The 17,257-nt window shown below is 46.8% G+C and overlaps 1 protein-coding gene across 3 annotated transcripts in view; it reads right to left on the bottom strand.

Annotated features, from left to right (window-relative positions):
• Positions 1–17,257, bottom strand: part of LOC105469986 (ribonuclease inhibitor) — an 85,815-nt gene that overhangs the window by 49,358 nt on the left and 19,200 nt on the right. For 2 of the 3 annotated variants that reach the window (XM_071091033.1, XM_011721648.2), the window contains one exon: positions 14,066–14,161. The exons of the other annotated variant lie outside the window; for it this stretch is intronic. In XM_071091033.1, coding sequence (XP_070947134.1) covers positions 14,066–14,161 — 96 coding nt within the window. The remainder of the gene's footprint in view (positions 1–14,065; positions 14,162–17,257) is intronic. 3 annotated transcript variants of the gene reach the window in all.

Below are 17,257 nucleotides of genomic sequence, written 5' to 3'. Positions count from 1 at the left end.
TTTCTTTCCATGTTTAGTGCTTCCTTCAGGAGCTCTTGTAAGGCAGACCTGATGGTGACAAAATCTCTCAACATTTGCTTGTCTGTAAAGAATTTTATTTCTCCTTCACTTATGAAGCTCAGTTTGGCTGGATGTGAAATTCTGGGTTGAAAATTATTTTCTTTCAGAATGTTGAATATCAGCCCCTACTCTCTTCTGGCTTGTAGAGTTTCTGCCAAGAGATCCGCTGTTAGTCTGATGGGCTTCCCTTTGTGGGTAACCTGACCTTTCTCTCTGGCTGCCCTTAACATTTTTTCCTTCATTTCAACTTTGGTGAATCTGACAATTATGTGTCTTGGAGTTGCTCTTCTAGAGGAGTATCTTTGTGGTGTTCTCTGTATTTCCTGAATTTGAATGTTGACCTGCCTTGCTAGGTTGGGGAAATTCTCCCGGATAATATCCTGAAGAATGTTTTCCAACTTGGTTCCATTCTCCCCGTCACTTTCAGGTACACCAATCAGATGTAGATTTGGTCTTTTCACATAGTCCCATATTTCTTGGAGGCTTTGTTCATTTCTTTTTACTCTTTTTTCTCTAAACTTCTCTTCTCACTTCATTTCATTCATTTGATCTTCAATCACTGATACCTTTTCTTCCAGTTGATCGAATTGGCTACTGACGCTTGTGCATGTATCACGTAGTTCTCGTGCCATGGTTTTCAGCTCCAAAAGGTCATTTAAGTTCTTCTCTATGCTGTTTATTCTAGTTAGCCATTCATCCAATCTTTTTTCAAGGTTTTTAGCTTCTTTGCAATGGGTTCGAACATCCTCCTTTAGCTAAGAGAAGTTTGTTATTACTGATCTTCCAAAGCCTTCTTCTCTCAACTCGTCAAAGTCATTCTCCATCCAGCTTTGTTTAATTGGTGGCGAGGAGCTGCGTTCCTTTGGAGGAGAAGAGGTGCTCTGATTTTTAGAATTTTCAGCTTTTCTGCTCTGGTTTCTCCCCATCTTTGTGGTTTTATCTACCTTTGGTCTTTGATGATGGTGACGTACAGATGGGGTTTTGGTGTGGATGTCCTTTCTGTTTGTTGGTTTTCCTTCTAACAGTCAGGACCCTCAGCTGCGGGTCTGTTGGAGTTTGCTGGAGGTCCACTCCAGACCCTGTTTGCCTGGGTATCACTAGTGGAGGCTGCAGAACTGCAAATATTGCAGAACAGCAAATGTTGCTGCCTGATTGTTCCTCTGGAAGCTTTGGCTCAGAGGGGCACCCAGCCATATGAGGTGTCACTCGGCCTCTACTGGGAGGTGCCTCCCAGTTAGGCTACTCGGGGGTCAGGGACTCACTTGAGGAGGCAGTCTGTCCGTTCTCAGATCTCAAACTCTGTGCTGGGAGAACCACTACTCTCTTCAAAGCTGTCAGACAGGGACATTTAAGTCTGCAGAAGTTTCTGCTGCCTTTTGTTCAGCTATGCCCTGCCCCCAGAGGTGGAGTCACAGCAGCAGGCAGGCCTCCTTGAGCTTCGGTGGGCTCCATCCAGTTCGAGCTTCCCAGCCTCTTTGTTTACCTACTCAAGCCTCAGCAATGGTGGGCACCCCTCCCTCAGCCTCGCTGCCGCCTTGCAGTTTGATCTCAGACTGCTGCGTTAGCAGTGAGCAAGGCTCTGTCGGCATGGGACCCTCCAAGCCAGGTGTGGGATATAATCTCCTGGTGTGCCATTTTCTAAGACTGTTGGAAAAGCACAGTATTAGGGTGGGAGTGACCTGATTTTCCAGGTGCTGTCTGTCACAGCTTCCCTTGGCTAGGAAAGGGAATTCCCTGACCCCTTGTGCTTCCTGGGTAAGGCAATACCTTGCGCAGCTTCGGCTCACTGTCCATGGGCTGCACCTACTGTCCTGCACCCACTGTCCGACAAGCCCCAGTGAGATGAACCCAGTACCTCAGTTGGAAATGCAGAAATCACCCATCTTCTGCGTCACTTATGCTGGGAGCTGTAGACTGGAGCTGTTTCTATTTGGCCATCTTGGACTTTGCATATTTCTAGATGTTTTTACCAAAATCAATCTGGTCTGGTATATGACAACATAAAAAACTCAAGGATAGAGCCCAAAAACTCACCAACAAAGCAAGTAATTATGCTGAACCCCCTTGGGCACTCTCTAATTGAATGTCTTGGGTCCTCCCAATTCTTAGTCCTTTAATACCTGTTTTTCTCCTCTTATTTGGACCCTGTGTCTTCCATTTAGTTTCTCAATTCATACAAAACCATACCCATGCCATCACTGAAAGGACACAAAGATAGATGTGTACCCGCCCCCCACCCGCTACACCCTTGTTCTGCTCTCTAATCTTTGCACGTACCAGAGGTTTCGTAAGTTCTGTAAGTACATGTTTCTCTTTCTGAGGCCAGGTCACAAGGAATGTTTAAGTAAGATAGCCAGGTCACAAGGTGTGTTTAAGCAAGATAGCCATAAACTGGTCGTGCAACCTGATGCAATATAATTAACTGCCTTTGTGTAAAAATGCTCTTCCGCCTCAAGGGTTGTACTGAAATATCAGAAATGGCGGGAACCAATCATAGTTTGCCAAATCGCTTTGTTCAAACTCCAGCCAATCATACCTCTAATTTGTATAATGATTCTATGCCTACTTTCCTTAGACTATATAACATTGTTCGGAGCTCAGTAGGAGAGCTCTCCTGCCCGTCTCGTTTCACGAGCAAGTGAGAGCTCCAGGTTCGAACCTGTAATAAAGATCCTTGCTGCTTAGCTTTGACTCTGGACTCTGGTGGTCTTCCTCGGGGAATAAACGGTCTGGGCATAACAAATGGGGGCTCGTCCGGGATTTCCCCCAAGCCCACCAGACCCCCAAGTCAACGGATCTTAATCTGTAGGTAAGCCGGCTTTGTCACTGTCTCTGTCTTTGTCTCTGTCTGTCTCCCTGAAATTTCGCGAAATCCGTAATCTGTAATCTGTATTGGTCTGTTCTGTAAGTGGCACGGTCTTGGCGGACGCGCTAGAAGACAGCCACTCGGGACTGGTGGGAGACGTTCCCCAGTGCCCATCTGGGGGCCTCCATCCTTGGTTGCCCCGTCTGACTCAGGTCGGAAGTCCGACACGTGCTTGCGAATGCTCATCGTTATTACTGTCTGTCCGTTATTGTTAAGTGTTAAGTGTAAGCCCAAAACGAAACATAAAACCTTTTCTTCCCCCTCCAGGACCGGACCTGTCGGATACTCCCCTCTGCTTCACACTCATTTTCGTGCCCCCTTCTCTTTGTAGGAGCAGTCCAAAGATGGGCAACAACCAGAGCACGCCGCTCTCACTCCTTGTTACCAATTTTAAGGATGTGAAGGCTCGGGGGCGTAACTTAAGCGTAGAACTAAAGAAGGGAAAGCTAGTTACTTTCTGCCGTTCGGAGTGGTCCTCTTTCGGCGTAGGGTGGCCCTCTGAAGGAACTTTCTGTCTCTCTATTATTACTAAGGTAAAAACTAAGATTTTCCTGCCAGGGCAGTCAGGACATCCTGATCAAATTCCTTATATTCTAGTGTGGCAGGATCTTGTGGAAAACCCACCACCCTGGATAACTCCATTCATCCTTGAGCCCTGCAAAGTCCTAGTAACGCGACCTACAAGACAAAAGACTCCCTCTGCTCCCTCGGCCCCTGTGCTGCCGGACAGCCAGGACCCCCTAACGTTAGAACCCACATTTCCCCCACCATATCAGCACCTTATCCCGCAGGACCCAGTCCCCCAGGGTGGTGCTTCCGTAGAGGGAAACCGAGAAGCGGAAGCAGCCGAGAGTGAAAGTAACCTGGGGGGGCCGGCCGGCCGAACACGAGGCCGCGTACAGCGGGACCAAGCTTCCCGACTCCCTGACTCCACTGTAGCCCTGCCTCTCAGAGAAATAGGATCGCTCGATGATACCGGGCTCTCCCGTCTCATGTATTGGCCTTTTTCCACCAGTGATTTATACAATTGGAAGTCCCAAAATGCTCGGTTCTCAGATAATCCCAAAGATCTAACCTCGTTGTTAGACAGTGTCATGTTTACTCACCAGCCGACCTGGGATGACTGTCAACAGCTCCTCCGAATCCTGTTCACAACGGAGGAGCGGGAAAGAATCCAAGTTGAGGCCAGAAAACTGGTTCCAGGAGATGACGGCCAGCCAACTGCAAATCCTGACCTCATTAATGCGGCTTTCCCTTTGACCCGGCCCAGATGGGACTACAACACGGCAGAAGGTAGGGGACGACTGCTCATTTATCGCCAGACTCTAATGGCGGGTCTCCGGGCTGCAGCTCGCAAGCCCACCAATTTGGCTAAAGTATATTCTGTGTTACAAGGTAAGACAGAAAGCCCCGCTGTGTATTTACAGCGGGGAGATTAATGGAAGCCTTCAGGCAGTTTACCCCTATGGACCCGGAAGCACCGGAAAATCAGGCAGCGGTAGTAATGTCCTTTGTAAACCAGGCAACACCAGATATTAAAAGAAAACTCCAGAAATTAGAAGGTTTAGAGGGAAAGCAGATTCAGGACCTCCTTCAGATGGCCCAGCGAGTTTATAATAATAGGGATACTCCAGAAGAAAAACAGTTCAAGGCAACCAAAGAAATGACCAAAGTCTTAGTAGCAGCTTTCCCCCAGGCAGGAAATGGCCAAAACAGAAAGCAGAAAAAGCAAGGCCCTAGGCAAGGATTAGAAAAAGATCAGTGTGCTTATTGCAAGGAACGTGGCCACTGGATTAAAGACTGCCCAAAGAAACGGAGACCAGCTAACCCTACCTCCGTACTCGTTACCCAGGACTCTGACTAGGGAGGACGGGGTTCGGACCCCCTCCCCGAACCCAGGGTAACTTTGCAAGTGGAGGGGTCCCCAGTTCGCTTCTTGGTCGATACTGGGGCGGAACGCTCAGTCCTAACCAAACCAATTGGAAAAATGTCTAAGAAAACATCCTGGGTGCACGGGGCCACAGGCATCAAAAAATACCCCTGGACAACCCAGAGGACTGTAGACTTAGGAACGGGAAAAGTCTCCCATTCCTTCCTAGTCATCCCAGAGAGCCCCTGCCCTCTACTAGGGAGGGACTTGCTGACAAAGATGGGGGCCCAAATCCACTTTGAGCCAGAAGGGCCCAAGATAACTGATTCCCAAAACAGGCCAATATCTATCCTGACTGTCACCTTAGAAGATGAGTACCGACTCCATCAAGAGCAAAAGCCCCCCGATCAGGGAATTGACTCTTGGCTCCAGCGTTTCCCTGAAGCGTGGGCAGAAACTGGGGGCTTGGGGCTAGCTAAACATCGACCTGCCATATTTGTGGAAGTTAAGCCAGGGACGGACCCCGTTCGGGTTCGGCAATATCCTATGCCCCTGGAGGCAAGAGAAGGAATTATGCCCCATATCCGCCGACTCCTAGACCAGGGAGTCCTACGGGCTTGCCACTCATCCTGGAATACTCCACTGTTACCTGTTCGTAAACCCAACAGTACGGACTACAGGCCAGTACAGGATTTAAGAGAAGTTAATAAAAGGGTCATGGACATACATCCCACTGTGCCCAATCCATACACCCTTCTGAGTGCCTTACATCCCAAAAAACAGTGGTATACCGTTCTTGATCTAAAAGACGCTTTCTTCAGCCTTCCTCTGGCTCCCAAAAGTCAAGAACTCTTTGCATTTCAATGGACGGATCCTGAGAGGGGCATCAACGGTCAGCTAACATGGACCAGACTGCCACAAGGGTTCAAGAACTCGCCAACTCTGTTCGATGAAGCCCTTCATGAAGATCTGGGTGAGTACCGGCGGCAACACCCTGAAATAACTCTTTTGCAATATGTTGATGATCTCTTAATAGCGGCCAGGTCCCCGGAAACTTGTGTTCGAGGGACTGAGGACCTCCTGAAGACTCTGGGGGAGCTAGGCTACCGAGCCTCAGCAACAAAGGCTCAGATCTGCAAGTCGGAGGTAACTTATCTGGGGTACCTATTGAAAGGGGGGCAACGCTGGCTAACCAAAGCCCGAAAGGAAACAGTCCTACGCATCCCTAGACCCCAGTCAACACGGCAAGTGAGAGAATTCCTGGGGTCGGCAGGGTTCTGTAGGTTATGGATACCCGGATTTGCTGAGTTAGCCAAGCCCCTATACCAGGCAACAAAGGAACGGCAGCCCTTCAATTGGACGGAAGAGGCTGAGCTGGCCTTTCAGCAAATCAAAACTGCCTTGTTATCAGCCCCCGCGCTGGGGCTCCCTGATGTCTCCAAACCCTTCCACTTATACGTGGATGAAAGTAAGGGTGTTGCAAAAGCCGTGTTAACACAGTACCTAGGCCCCTGGCAGAGGCCAGTTGCCTCTTTGTCAAAAAAATTAGATTCAGTGGCTGCTGGCTGGCCACCCTGCCTCCGGATAATCGCGGCGACCGCCCTAATGGTCCGAGACGCTGATAAACTTATCATGGGGCAAGAGTTGCGCGTTATAACCCCGCATGCCATTGAAGGCGTCCTCCGGCAGCCGCCGGACCGATGGATGAGTAACGCCCGGCTCACCCACTATCAAGGACTGCTGTTAAACCCCCTCAGAATAACTTTTCTGCCCCCAACCTCTTTAAACCCTGCTTCACTGCTGCCAAATCCAGACTTGGACGCCCCGTCCCATGAGTGCACTGAGATACTGGCTCAGGTGCATGGGGTGCGGGAGGACTTGCAAGATCGTCCGCTCCCCGACACAGAACTCACCTGGTTCACTGATGGCAGCAGCTATGTCCACCAAGGCCAGCGGTATGCAGGAGCGGCTGTAACGTCAGAGACTGAGGTAATCTGGGCGGAACCCTTGCCTCCAGGGACATCGGCCCAAAGAGCCGAACTGATAGCCCTTACACAGGCCCTCACCCTAGGGGCAGAGAAAAAACTAACAGTATACACGGATAGCCGCTATGCTTTCGCTACTGCGCACATACATGGGGCCATCTACAGAGAAAGGGGACTATTAACAGCCGAAGGCAAAGAAATAAAAAACAAGCAAGAGATCCTAGCTCTATTAACTGCTTTGTGGAAACCAAAGAAATTGGCTATTGTACATTGCCCTGGGCATCAGAAACCAACTACGCCAATTGCTCGAGGCAACTTCTTAGCCGACCAAACCGCAAGGAGCATAGCAAAAGCTCCCAGTCAGCTCCTCGCGCTCCAGCTCCCCGATCCTGGCCCGCGAAATTTGCCATGTTTTCCCGACTATACCGAACAGGATCGCGAATGGATGAACACGCTTCCACTAAAACAGGTTAAAAATGGGTGGTGGACTGATATAAATGACCAAACCATCCTACCAGAAAAATTAGGATGGCAGGTGTTGGAACACATCCACCGGACAACCCACCTGGGTGCCCGGCGAATGATGGACTTAATCAGGCACGCCAAGTTTAGAATCAGGCGCATAGCTGAACTGGCCAGCGATGTCACAACAAATTGCAAAGCCTGCCAACTAAACAACGCTTGCCCCCAAACCCAGACCACCACAGGAATTAGGTATAGAGGAACTAGGCCTGGTATCTATTGGGAAATAGACTTTACTGAGATAAAGCCTGGAAAATATGGGTATCAGTACTTACTTGTCTTTGTAGATACTTTTTCAGGATGGACAGAAGCGTTCCCAACTAAGAGAGAAACTGCTCAGGTTGTAGCAAAGAAAATTTTGGAAGAAATCCTCCCCAGGTATGGCTTTCCCGTCCAAATAGGGTCAGACAATGGACCAGCCTTCGTTGCTAAGGTAAGTCAGGATTTGGCTTCCATTCTGGGGGCAAATTGGAAATTACATTGTGCTTATAGGCCCCAAAGCTCAGGACAGGTAGAAAGGATGAATCGGACTCTGAAGGAGACCTTAACTAAATTGACCATGGAGACTGGCGCTAATTGGGTAGTACTTCTCCCCTACGCTCTGTTCCGGGCCCGAAATACCCCTTACAGACTAGGCCTCACACCATATGAAATCATGTATGGCAGACCCCCACCCCTGGTCCCCAGTCTAAAAGATGACTTACTCAAACCTGAAACTGAAAATGTCTCTGAGCTCCTGTTCTCCTTACAAGCCTTACAGAAAATTCACCAGGAAATTTGGCCCAGACTACGAGAACTGTACGAGGCAGGACCTCCGCCGACGCCTCATCCGTTCCAGCCGGGAGACTGGGTCCTAGTCAAGCGCCACCGGCAAGAAACTCTTCAACCCAGGTGGAAAGGACCACTGCAAGTACTCCTGACTACTCCCACCGCTCTCAAAGTAGAAGGCATCGCTTCGTGGATCCACTACACACACGTCAAACCAGTGGACCCAACATCCGACCTTCTCAAGCCGTCTGGAGCACCGGTTACATGGACTGTAGACAAAGCTAAGAACAATCCCTTAAAGCTAACCCTGCGCCGTCATCCCCATAGCCGTAACCATGTCTAGCTTACCTATGCTTTTATGCCTTATGCATCTGACTCTCCTCACTGCTGCGCCGTCTAATCCCTATGTCTGGAGGTTCTGGCTCTATGAAAACAAAACTCACCCCGGGGAAACCCCCCAAGCGGGTAAACTGCTAGCTAGCACAGACTGCCCCCCCTCAGGGTGTAATACTATAGTTTACCTCAATTTCACTAGGTTCCAGATTGCCCAACCAGCAACACCCATGATCTGTTTTGAATACGATCAAACTGAATATAATTGTAAAAATTATTGGTGGCACCAGAGTGCAGGTTGCCCATATAGCTACTGTAAGACGCACTCTGTCCGATACTGGAGAGAACGACAAGGGTGGTATTTTTACAAAACTGAGTCTCCCGTCACTTACACTTGGATAATTAGAGACCCATGGGACTCTCGGTGGACAACCCCACAACATGGGGGAGTATATTACTCATCAACTAGTACCTGGCCCAGTAGCCATTTATATCTGTGGAGAAGTCTAGTCCAGATTCAACCCTTAATCCACACACAAATCCACAGGCAAGAAACCAAGTTATCACAAGACTTGCAGCCCTTCTCCTGGCTAACTCTATTACGGGAAGGGCTAGCATTCGCCAACCTCACTGGTTTAGGCGACCTGTCCTCTTGCTTTATGTGTGCAACCCTAGGAAGACCACCATTAACGGCTGTTCCTCTATCCTCCCCTCCCACAAACTATACAGGTTTTAACTCATCGATAGTCACGATACCCGATGTAGCCCTGTACCGTGACCCATACCAAGAGAAATACCCCTATTGTTATTCGGCATTTAGCAACAGCCTCTGCAACCAATCGGCTACATACCCTAATAGTCCCATATATGCTCCCCCTGGTGTGTTCTTCTGGTGTAATATGACTCTGTTAAAAACTCTGTCCAAAAGCATCTCTGACGGACAGTTGTGTATCCCTGTTACCCTAGTTCCCCGACTGACACTGCTAACCCCGGCAGAGTTCATAGGCTGGGCAGGGACCGCCCCAACTAAAACTGCACGACATAGACGAGCAGTTTTTCTACCACTAATTGCCGGAATATCCTTAACCACCTCTGTCGTCGCAGCGGGGTTAGCAGGAGGGGCCCTACAACACTCCATGATAGAAAACGACAAGCTGTTACAACAATTCTCTGTTGCTATGGAAGACTCCGCCTATTCCCTAGCCTCCCTTCAGCGGCAGCTCACCTCCCTAGCACAGGTCACCCTTCAAAACCGCAGAGCCTTAGACTTACTCACGGCTGAGAAAGGAGGTACCTGTATGTTCCTCAAAGAAGAATGCTGTTTCTATATAAATGAGTCAGGGTTAGTTGAGGAAAGAGTGCAACGCCTACACGAACTAAGCTTAGAAATGAAAAAGCAACAATTCACTACAGCCGCTAACAATTGGTGGAGCTCTTCAATGTTTTCCCTTCTGGCACCCCTTTTAGGCCCTCTAATGTCTTTACTACTTCTATTCACTATAGGCCCCTGTGTGGTAAATAAAATTTTACAATTTGTCAGAGAAAGGTTTGATACCATCCAACTAATGGTCCTCCGTAGCCATCACCAGCCTCTCCTGCACCCAGAAAGTGAGGCTATATTATAAGACTCTGGAAATCCAAGATTGGACATCCAGTTACTTATGAGAAGGGAGAAATGAAAGGACACAAAGATAGATGTGTACCCGCCCCCCACCCGCTACACCCTTGTTCTGCTCTCTAATCTTTGCACGTACCAGAGGTTTCGTAAGTTCTGTAAGTACATGTTTCTCTTTCTGAGGCCAGGTCACAAGGAATGTTTAAGTAAGATAGCCAGGTCACAAGGTGTGTTTAAGCAAGATAGCCATAAACTGGTCGTGCAACCTGATGCAATATAATTAACTGCCTTTGTGTAAAAATGCTCTTCCGCCTCAAGGGTTGTACTGAAATATCAGAAATGGCGGGAACCAATCATAGTTTGCCAAATCGCTTTGTTCAAACTCCAGCCAATCATACCTCTAATTTGTATAATGATTCTATGCCTACTTTCCTTAGACTATATAACATTGTTCGGAGCTCAGTAGGAGAGCTCTCCTGCCCGTCTCGTTTCACGAGCAAGTGAGAGCTCCAGGTTCGAACCTGTAATAAAGATCCTTGCTGCTTAGCTTTGACTCTGGACTCTGGTGGTCTTCCTCGGGGAATAAACGGTCTGGGCATAACATCACCAATCATTCTATACAACAAATGCTCCTTCTAACAACCCCACAATATCACTCCTTACCACAAAAATCTCCTTTCAGCTTAATCTCTCCCACTCTAGGTTCCCATGCCGCCCCTAATCCCATTCAAAACATTGCCCATTATCTCTCCATACCAGACCCCAAAATTTTCACCGCCCCAACAGTTCACCACTATCTTCTTTTGTTTTTCTTATTAAGAAGATAGGAATGTCAGGCCTTTGAGCCCAAGGCTGCCATATATCCAGATGGCCTGAGGCAATTGAAGAACCACAAAAGAAGTGAAAATGGCCAGTTCCTGCCTTAACTGATGACATTACCTTGTGAAATTCCTTCTCCTGGCTCAGAAGCTCCCCCACTGAGCACTTGGTGAGCCCTGCCCCTGCCCTCAAGAGAACAACCCCCTTTGACTGTAATTTTTCACTACCCACCCAAATCCTATAAAATGGCCCCACCCCGATATCCTTTTGCTGACTCTCTTTTCAGACTCAGCCCACCTCCACCCAGGTGATTAAAAAGCTTTATTGCTCACACAAAGACTGTTGGTGGTCTCTTCACAGGGACATGCATGACAGGCCTCAACAATGCTGTTATTTAAAAGCTGAAGGATGAGTAGTTGTACTGCTTTTTTTTTTTTTTTTTTTTAACTTTTCTCTCAAACTATCCACCTTCTAAGGGGGGTTTAACACCTGCAAGGGTTACCCTGGGGGTATGGCACATAGGAAGAGTCACATTTACAAAGGGCCACAGTCAGCTTCTGGTACTGTTGCCTAATGATGTTATGCAGGTATTCACTGGGATTTTATGTGTGTTAGGAGAGTTATTGCATCAAACATAAAGTCTTCAAACATTATGCCATCTATTTTAACCTTCCTTGCCATTAATTAATTTTTGTTTTTAAAATCGGGAAGGCTCAAGAAATAGGAGTGGTCAGGGCCTGACCCGAGCCTTCAGAGGGCTTGAAACTCCCAAACAGATCTTGATTCGTTGGTTTTTCTGCAGTGCCGGGGTAGCTGCACAGTGTGATGCAGTTAGATGCTCCTTTGTTCTTTTACCACTTTCTGGTAAAAGATACTGAGCCTAGATTCCAAGTTAGGATTGGCAACCCAGCGTTCCTCTCCCCTCCGAGGTCATCCAGCCCAGTGCAGGGCCACTTGTCCTGGAGATACGGATTATTCTCATCTTCACAGGAGTCCCAACTCCTGTGTGGTAACTCTGTTATGGACTGAATGTTTGTGTCATCCTAAAATTCATGTACTGAAATCCTAAACCCAGATGTGATGGAATCATGAAGTGTAGGCCTCTGGGGGATTATTAGGTCATAAGGGTAGAGACCCCATTGAATGGGATTTGTATTATAAAAGGAAAGTATCTTGGGTCCCCAAAATCACTAAGGAAAACTCAAGCTGGAAATTGCTTAAGGCAAACGTGCCTCCCATTCTATTCAAAGTCACTCCTCTGCTCACTGAGATAGATGCATATCTGATTTGCCTCCTTTGGAAAGGCTAAGCAGAAACTCAAAAGAATGTAACAGTTTTTGTATTGCCTATCTGTGACCTGGAAGCTCCCTCCCTGCTTTGAGCCTTCCTGCCTTTGCTCCAAGTTGTCCCGCCTTTTCAGACCGAACCAATGTACTTCTTACATATATTGATTGATGTCTCATGTCTCCCTAAATGTATAAAACCAAGCTGTGCCCTGACCGTCTTGGGCACATATCGTCTGGACTTCCTGAGGCTGTGTCTCGGGCGCATCTCCAATCTTGGCAAAATAAACTTTCTAAATTAACTGAGACTTGTCTCCGATTTCCTGGGTTCACAGTACTTCTAGGAAAGAGACCCCAGAGAGCTCTCTAGCCTTCTACCCACCATGAGAGAACACTGGGAAAAAAACAGCCATCTATGAAGCAGCCGTCTCCAGACACTGAATCCTCCAGTGCCTTCATCTTGGACTTCTCAGCCTGCAGAACTGTAGGGAATAAATGTTTGCTATTTAAGCCACTCACTTTATTGTATTCTATTCCAGCAGCCCAAACTGACTAAGACACTGTCAAAAACAAATTATAAACTCACCTGGTTCTTTCTTCTTCTTTTTTTTCCTTTAATAGACTTTCCAAAATTAGCTCTGCCCAGTGACAAGGCTATATTAATAGTCTTTATTAGCCTATATCAGATAACAGAGACAGTCTGATGAATTTTCTTTCTTTCTTTCTTTTTTTTTCGAGATAGAGTTTTGCTCTTGTGGCCCAGGCTGGAGTGCAATGGTGCAGTCTTGGCTCACTGCAACCTCCGCTTCCTGGGTTCAAGCGATTCTCCTGACTCAACCTCCTGAGTCACTGGGATTATAGGTACCTGCCACTATACCCAGCTAATTTTTTTTGGTATTTTTTTTTAGTAGAGACGGGGTTTCACCATGTTGGCCAGGCTGGTCTTGAACTCCTGACCTCAGGTTATCTGCCTGCTTCGGCCTCCCAAAGTGCTGGGATTACAGGCTTGAGCCACTGCACCTGGCCAGTCTGATGAATTTTCTTACTTTACATTTTCATTTGACATTTCGGATCATAAGAATTTGTAATTTTCTAATTCAATGAGATTTCACGGAGGAGTTATAAGGATAATCTCCAGGACAGAAAAAGACTGCAGAAAAACAGATTAATATTGAAGAAGAGAAAGCCAAAGGATCACAAGCTTCATTATAAGGGCCAGTTGCCCTCCCCCAAACTCATGGTAGGGAAAAACATGAAACAGACTAAAACAGAATGACACAAATTTAGATTAGCCTCCACAAGGAACTTCCCAAAGACTGTGTTCATGACCACGCAAGGATAGTCTTGCGTTGTCTCTTTAGAATTTCAAAATGGTAAAGCTGGGGTGGAATTTAGGATCCTGTGAGCAAAAAGTTCTCATTTTGCAGAAGAGGATTCTGAGAACCAGACATTAGTGGAAGTGTCTGGGATACAATCCGGGTCCCTAATGCTTAGCTGCCCATCTTTAATACTTAGATAGCTTCTCATATAGTCTAATCCAGTTCAGAGGTTATAGAGTTGTTGATTTCTTAAAATTCCTTCCAGATTACACAGTTGCTGATTGTAAGTAAAAATCATAGGATGGAAGTCTGTGAGCTGAATTGATCAGATGCCACAGGCTGTTCATTGCAGAAATATTCCCAAACCAGCTGAGGCCCCATTACTCTTTTTTTTTGAAATGTTGAACACGTCAAAGATGAATTCCTCTGATGGCCGTGGCAAAGCCATTTGGTGTTTGGTTTACATGAAGTCACAAGACATTGAGTGTTCTTTTTTCTCCACTTGAGTTTTTCTCTGTTTGGTCCAACTATTTAGTAGTGGAACACACAGCTCATGAAAGGAGGAAGTGATTTAGAAGATGAGGGAAGTGGAAGGAACAGTTGAAACGACTAAAAAAAAAAATACCTTTTTTTCTCTTTTTCTTCCCTGAAGTAGTTTTCACTGTTACAGCTTCAGACGATTTTGTAATCTGGTTCAAAGTTGAACTTCCTCTCTGTTTGGCTGGTCGAGAAAAAAAGACTTTTTAAAAAGCAGCCTGTTGAAAGTGAAATGAATGGGTTTCTGACACACCTTGATGTTGGTTATGGCCTTTATTTTATGTTCACTTTAGGCAGAGATATTTCTCACAAAAGGGAATGATCTGACCTCTTGTCAAGATCACATTCACTTCAGTCCTGTGGGGTTTTTTTTTTTTTTTTTTTTTTGAGACGGAGTCTCGCCCTGGCACCCAGGCTGGAGTGCAATAGCGCCATCTCGGCTCACTGCACCCTCCGCCTCCCGGGTTCAAGTGATCCTCCCACCTTAACCTCCCGAGTAGCTGGAATTACAGATGTGCACCACCCCACCCAGCTAATTTTTTGTATTTTTAGTAGAGACAGGGTTTCATCATGTTGGCCAGGCTGGTCTCAAACTCCTGACCTCAAGTGATCTGCCTGCCTCAGCCTCCCAAAGAGCTGGGATTACAGGTGTGAGCCACTGCACCCAGCTGGGTCCTGTGGTTTTTGTGTTTCTTTCCTTAAAGTCTCAGGGTGAACATGCAACCAATTAGAGCCCCAAGAACCATCCTGCCAGCCTCCTGTTGCTTATTCTTTACATTTCAAAGCTGCTATCTATAAAAGTGACTCCAAAGCCCTGGCATTAGTAAGAATGTAGCAGGGAGGAACACTTTTTTGGCATGTTTAAAGCAACATATTAGAACATATCACTCTGGAGTCATTCTGGACTCTTCCTTTCTCTTGTACCCTACATCCAATTCGTTAGGAAGTGGGATAATGCAGAGTCTGACTGCTTCTCACTGCCTTCCTTGCTATTGCCCTTCTCTCACCTGGGTAGACAGCTCTCTCCTAGAGGACAGGCCACCCAACAGGCCTCCCTGCCCACCCGCACCATTTCCTGCCCACAAGAAGAAAAGGGAATAATGTAAAAATTGACATTTTACTTACATTTCAATTCTACTTACTCTGCAAAATCTTGTATTAAAAAGTATTTTAGGCTAGGCATGGTGGCTCAAGCCTGTGATCCTAGCACTTTGGGGGGCCAAGACAGGTGGATTATTTGAGGTTAGGAGTTCGAGAATAGCCTGGTCAACATGGTGAAAGCCCATCTCTACCTAAAAAAATATAAAAATTAGCCGGGCATGGTGGCTCAAGCTGAGGCAGGAGAATAGCTGAACCCAGGAGGTGGAGATTGCAGTGAGCTGAGATCACCCGACTGCACTCCAGCTTGGGTGACAAAGTGAGACTCCATCTCAAAAACAAAAACAAAAACAAGAACAAATGAAATTTTATTTATACACTGTAGCAAGTAATTAAGATTAAGAAAACAAACTTGTCATTGGGTCCTAAGGCATTTGGGCCCCTTTGGTTGTCATCAACTGAAAGCCACTGTGGCTGACTCTGGCCAGAAGGAAGAGTTACCGAGAGGCCTGGGAGTAACTCACAGAACAGGAGATCAAACATTTGGTCCTCAAAGAGCAGTGGTCTCAAACATGTTGTTCTCATAACAACATAGAGGAACATTAAAAAGTTTATGTACTATCTTGCATATTTTTAGGTTGGTATCTAAGTTTTTCATCATCACTTCTTTTTTTTTTTTTTTTTGAGATGGAGTTTTGCTCTTGTTGCCCAGGCTGGAGTGCAAGCATGATCTTGGCTCCCTACAACCTCTGCTTCCCAGGTTCAAGTGATTCTCCTGCCTCGGCCTCCCAAGTAGCTGGGATTACAGGCATGAGCTACCACGCCCAGCTAATTTTATATTTTTAGTAGAGATCGGGTTTCTCCATGTTGGTCAGGCTGGTCTTGAACTCCTGACCTCAGGTGATCTGCCCACCTCAGCCTCCCAAAGTGCTGGGATTACAGGCATAAACCACTGGGCCCAGCCCATCATCACTTTTAAACTTTCAAAAGAGATTTTTAGAATATGACATATAGTGACTTTAAAAATAAAATCTGTTACATCATTCCCTTAAGCGTATCAAGTGGAATATAAACCAAACCATTTGATACTCACCATCACTCACTAGAATATCGCAACAACAGAAAACATGAGCAAACTTGTCTTTAGCAATTGACATTTTTACATTATTCCCTTTTCTTCTTGTGTTTTGCTTATATTTCCATTCCATTTATTCTGTAAAATCTTGCATTAAAAAGTATTTTATAAGCCAGGCGCAGTGGCTTACGCCTGTAATCTCAGCACTTTGGGAGGCCAAGGCAGGCAGATCACAAGGTCAGGAGATCAAGACCATCCTGGCTAACACAGTGAAACTGTCTCTACTAAAAATACAAAAAATTAGCCGGGTGTGGTGGTGGGTGCCTGTAGTCCCAGCTACTGGGGAGGCTGAGGCAGGAGAATGGTATGAACCTGGGAGGTGGAGCTTGCAGTGAGCCGAGATTGCGCCACTGCACTCCCTGTGCAACAAAGCGAGACTCCGTCTCAAAAAAAAAAAAAAAAAAAAAGTATTTTATAGCTAATCCTGTTATACTCCTCTGTAATAAAAATGTTACATGTACAAATACTCAAATTTAAAAATTTCTTGGGATCAGGCTGGGTACAGTGGCTCACACCTGTAATCCCAACTTTGGGAGGCTGAGATGGGTGGATCGCGGCCGTCCAGTAGTTTGAGACCAGACCAGCCAGCGTAGAGAAACCCCATCTCTACTAAAAATACAAAAATTAGCCGGATATGGTGGTGGCCTGCACAGATAATCTCAGCTACTCCAGAGGCCGAGGCAGGAGAATTGCTTGAACCTGGGAGGTAGAGGTTGTGGTAAGCCAAGATCGCACCACTGCACACCAGCCTGGGTGACAGAGTGAGACTCTGTCTCAAAAAAAAAAAAAAGTTTCTTCTCCAGTTATTCATCAATTTTTAGAAATACATAATTGGGCCGGGCGCGGTGGCTCAAGCCTGTAATCCCAGCACTTTGGGAGGCCGAGACGGGCGGATCACGAGGTCAGGAGATCGAGACCATCCTGGCTAACACAGTGAAACCCCGTCTCTACTAAAAAAATACAAAAAAACTAGCCGGGCGAGGTGGCGGGCGCCTGTAGTCCCAGCTACTCGGGAGGCTGAGGCAGGAGAATGGCGTAAACCCGGAA

Source organism: Macaca nemestrina, chromosome 2, assembly GCF_043159975.1.
Source record: "Macaca nemestrina isolate mMacNem1 chromosome 2, mMacNem.hap1, whole genome shotgun sequence".
Taxonomy (NCBI): domain Eukaryota; kingdom Metazoa; phylum Chordata; class Mammalia; order Primates; family Cercopithecidae; genus Macaca; species Macaca nemestrina.
The sequence above is the reverse complement of the archived record's forward strand: the minus strand, read 5'-3'. Positions and strand labels throughout refer to the sequence as shown.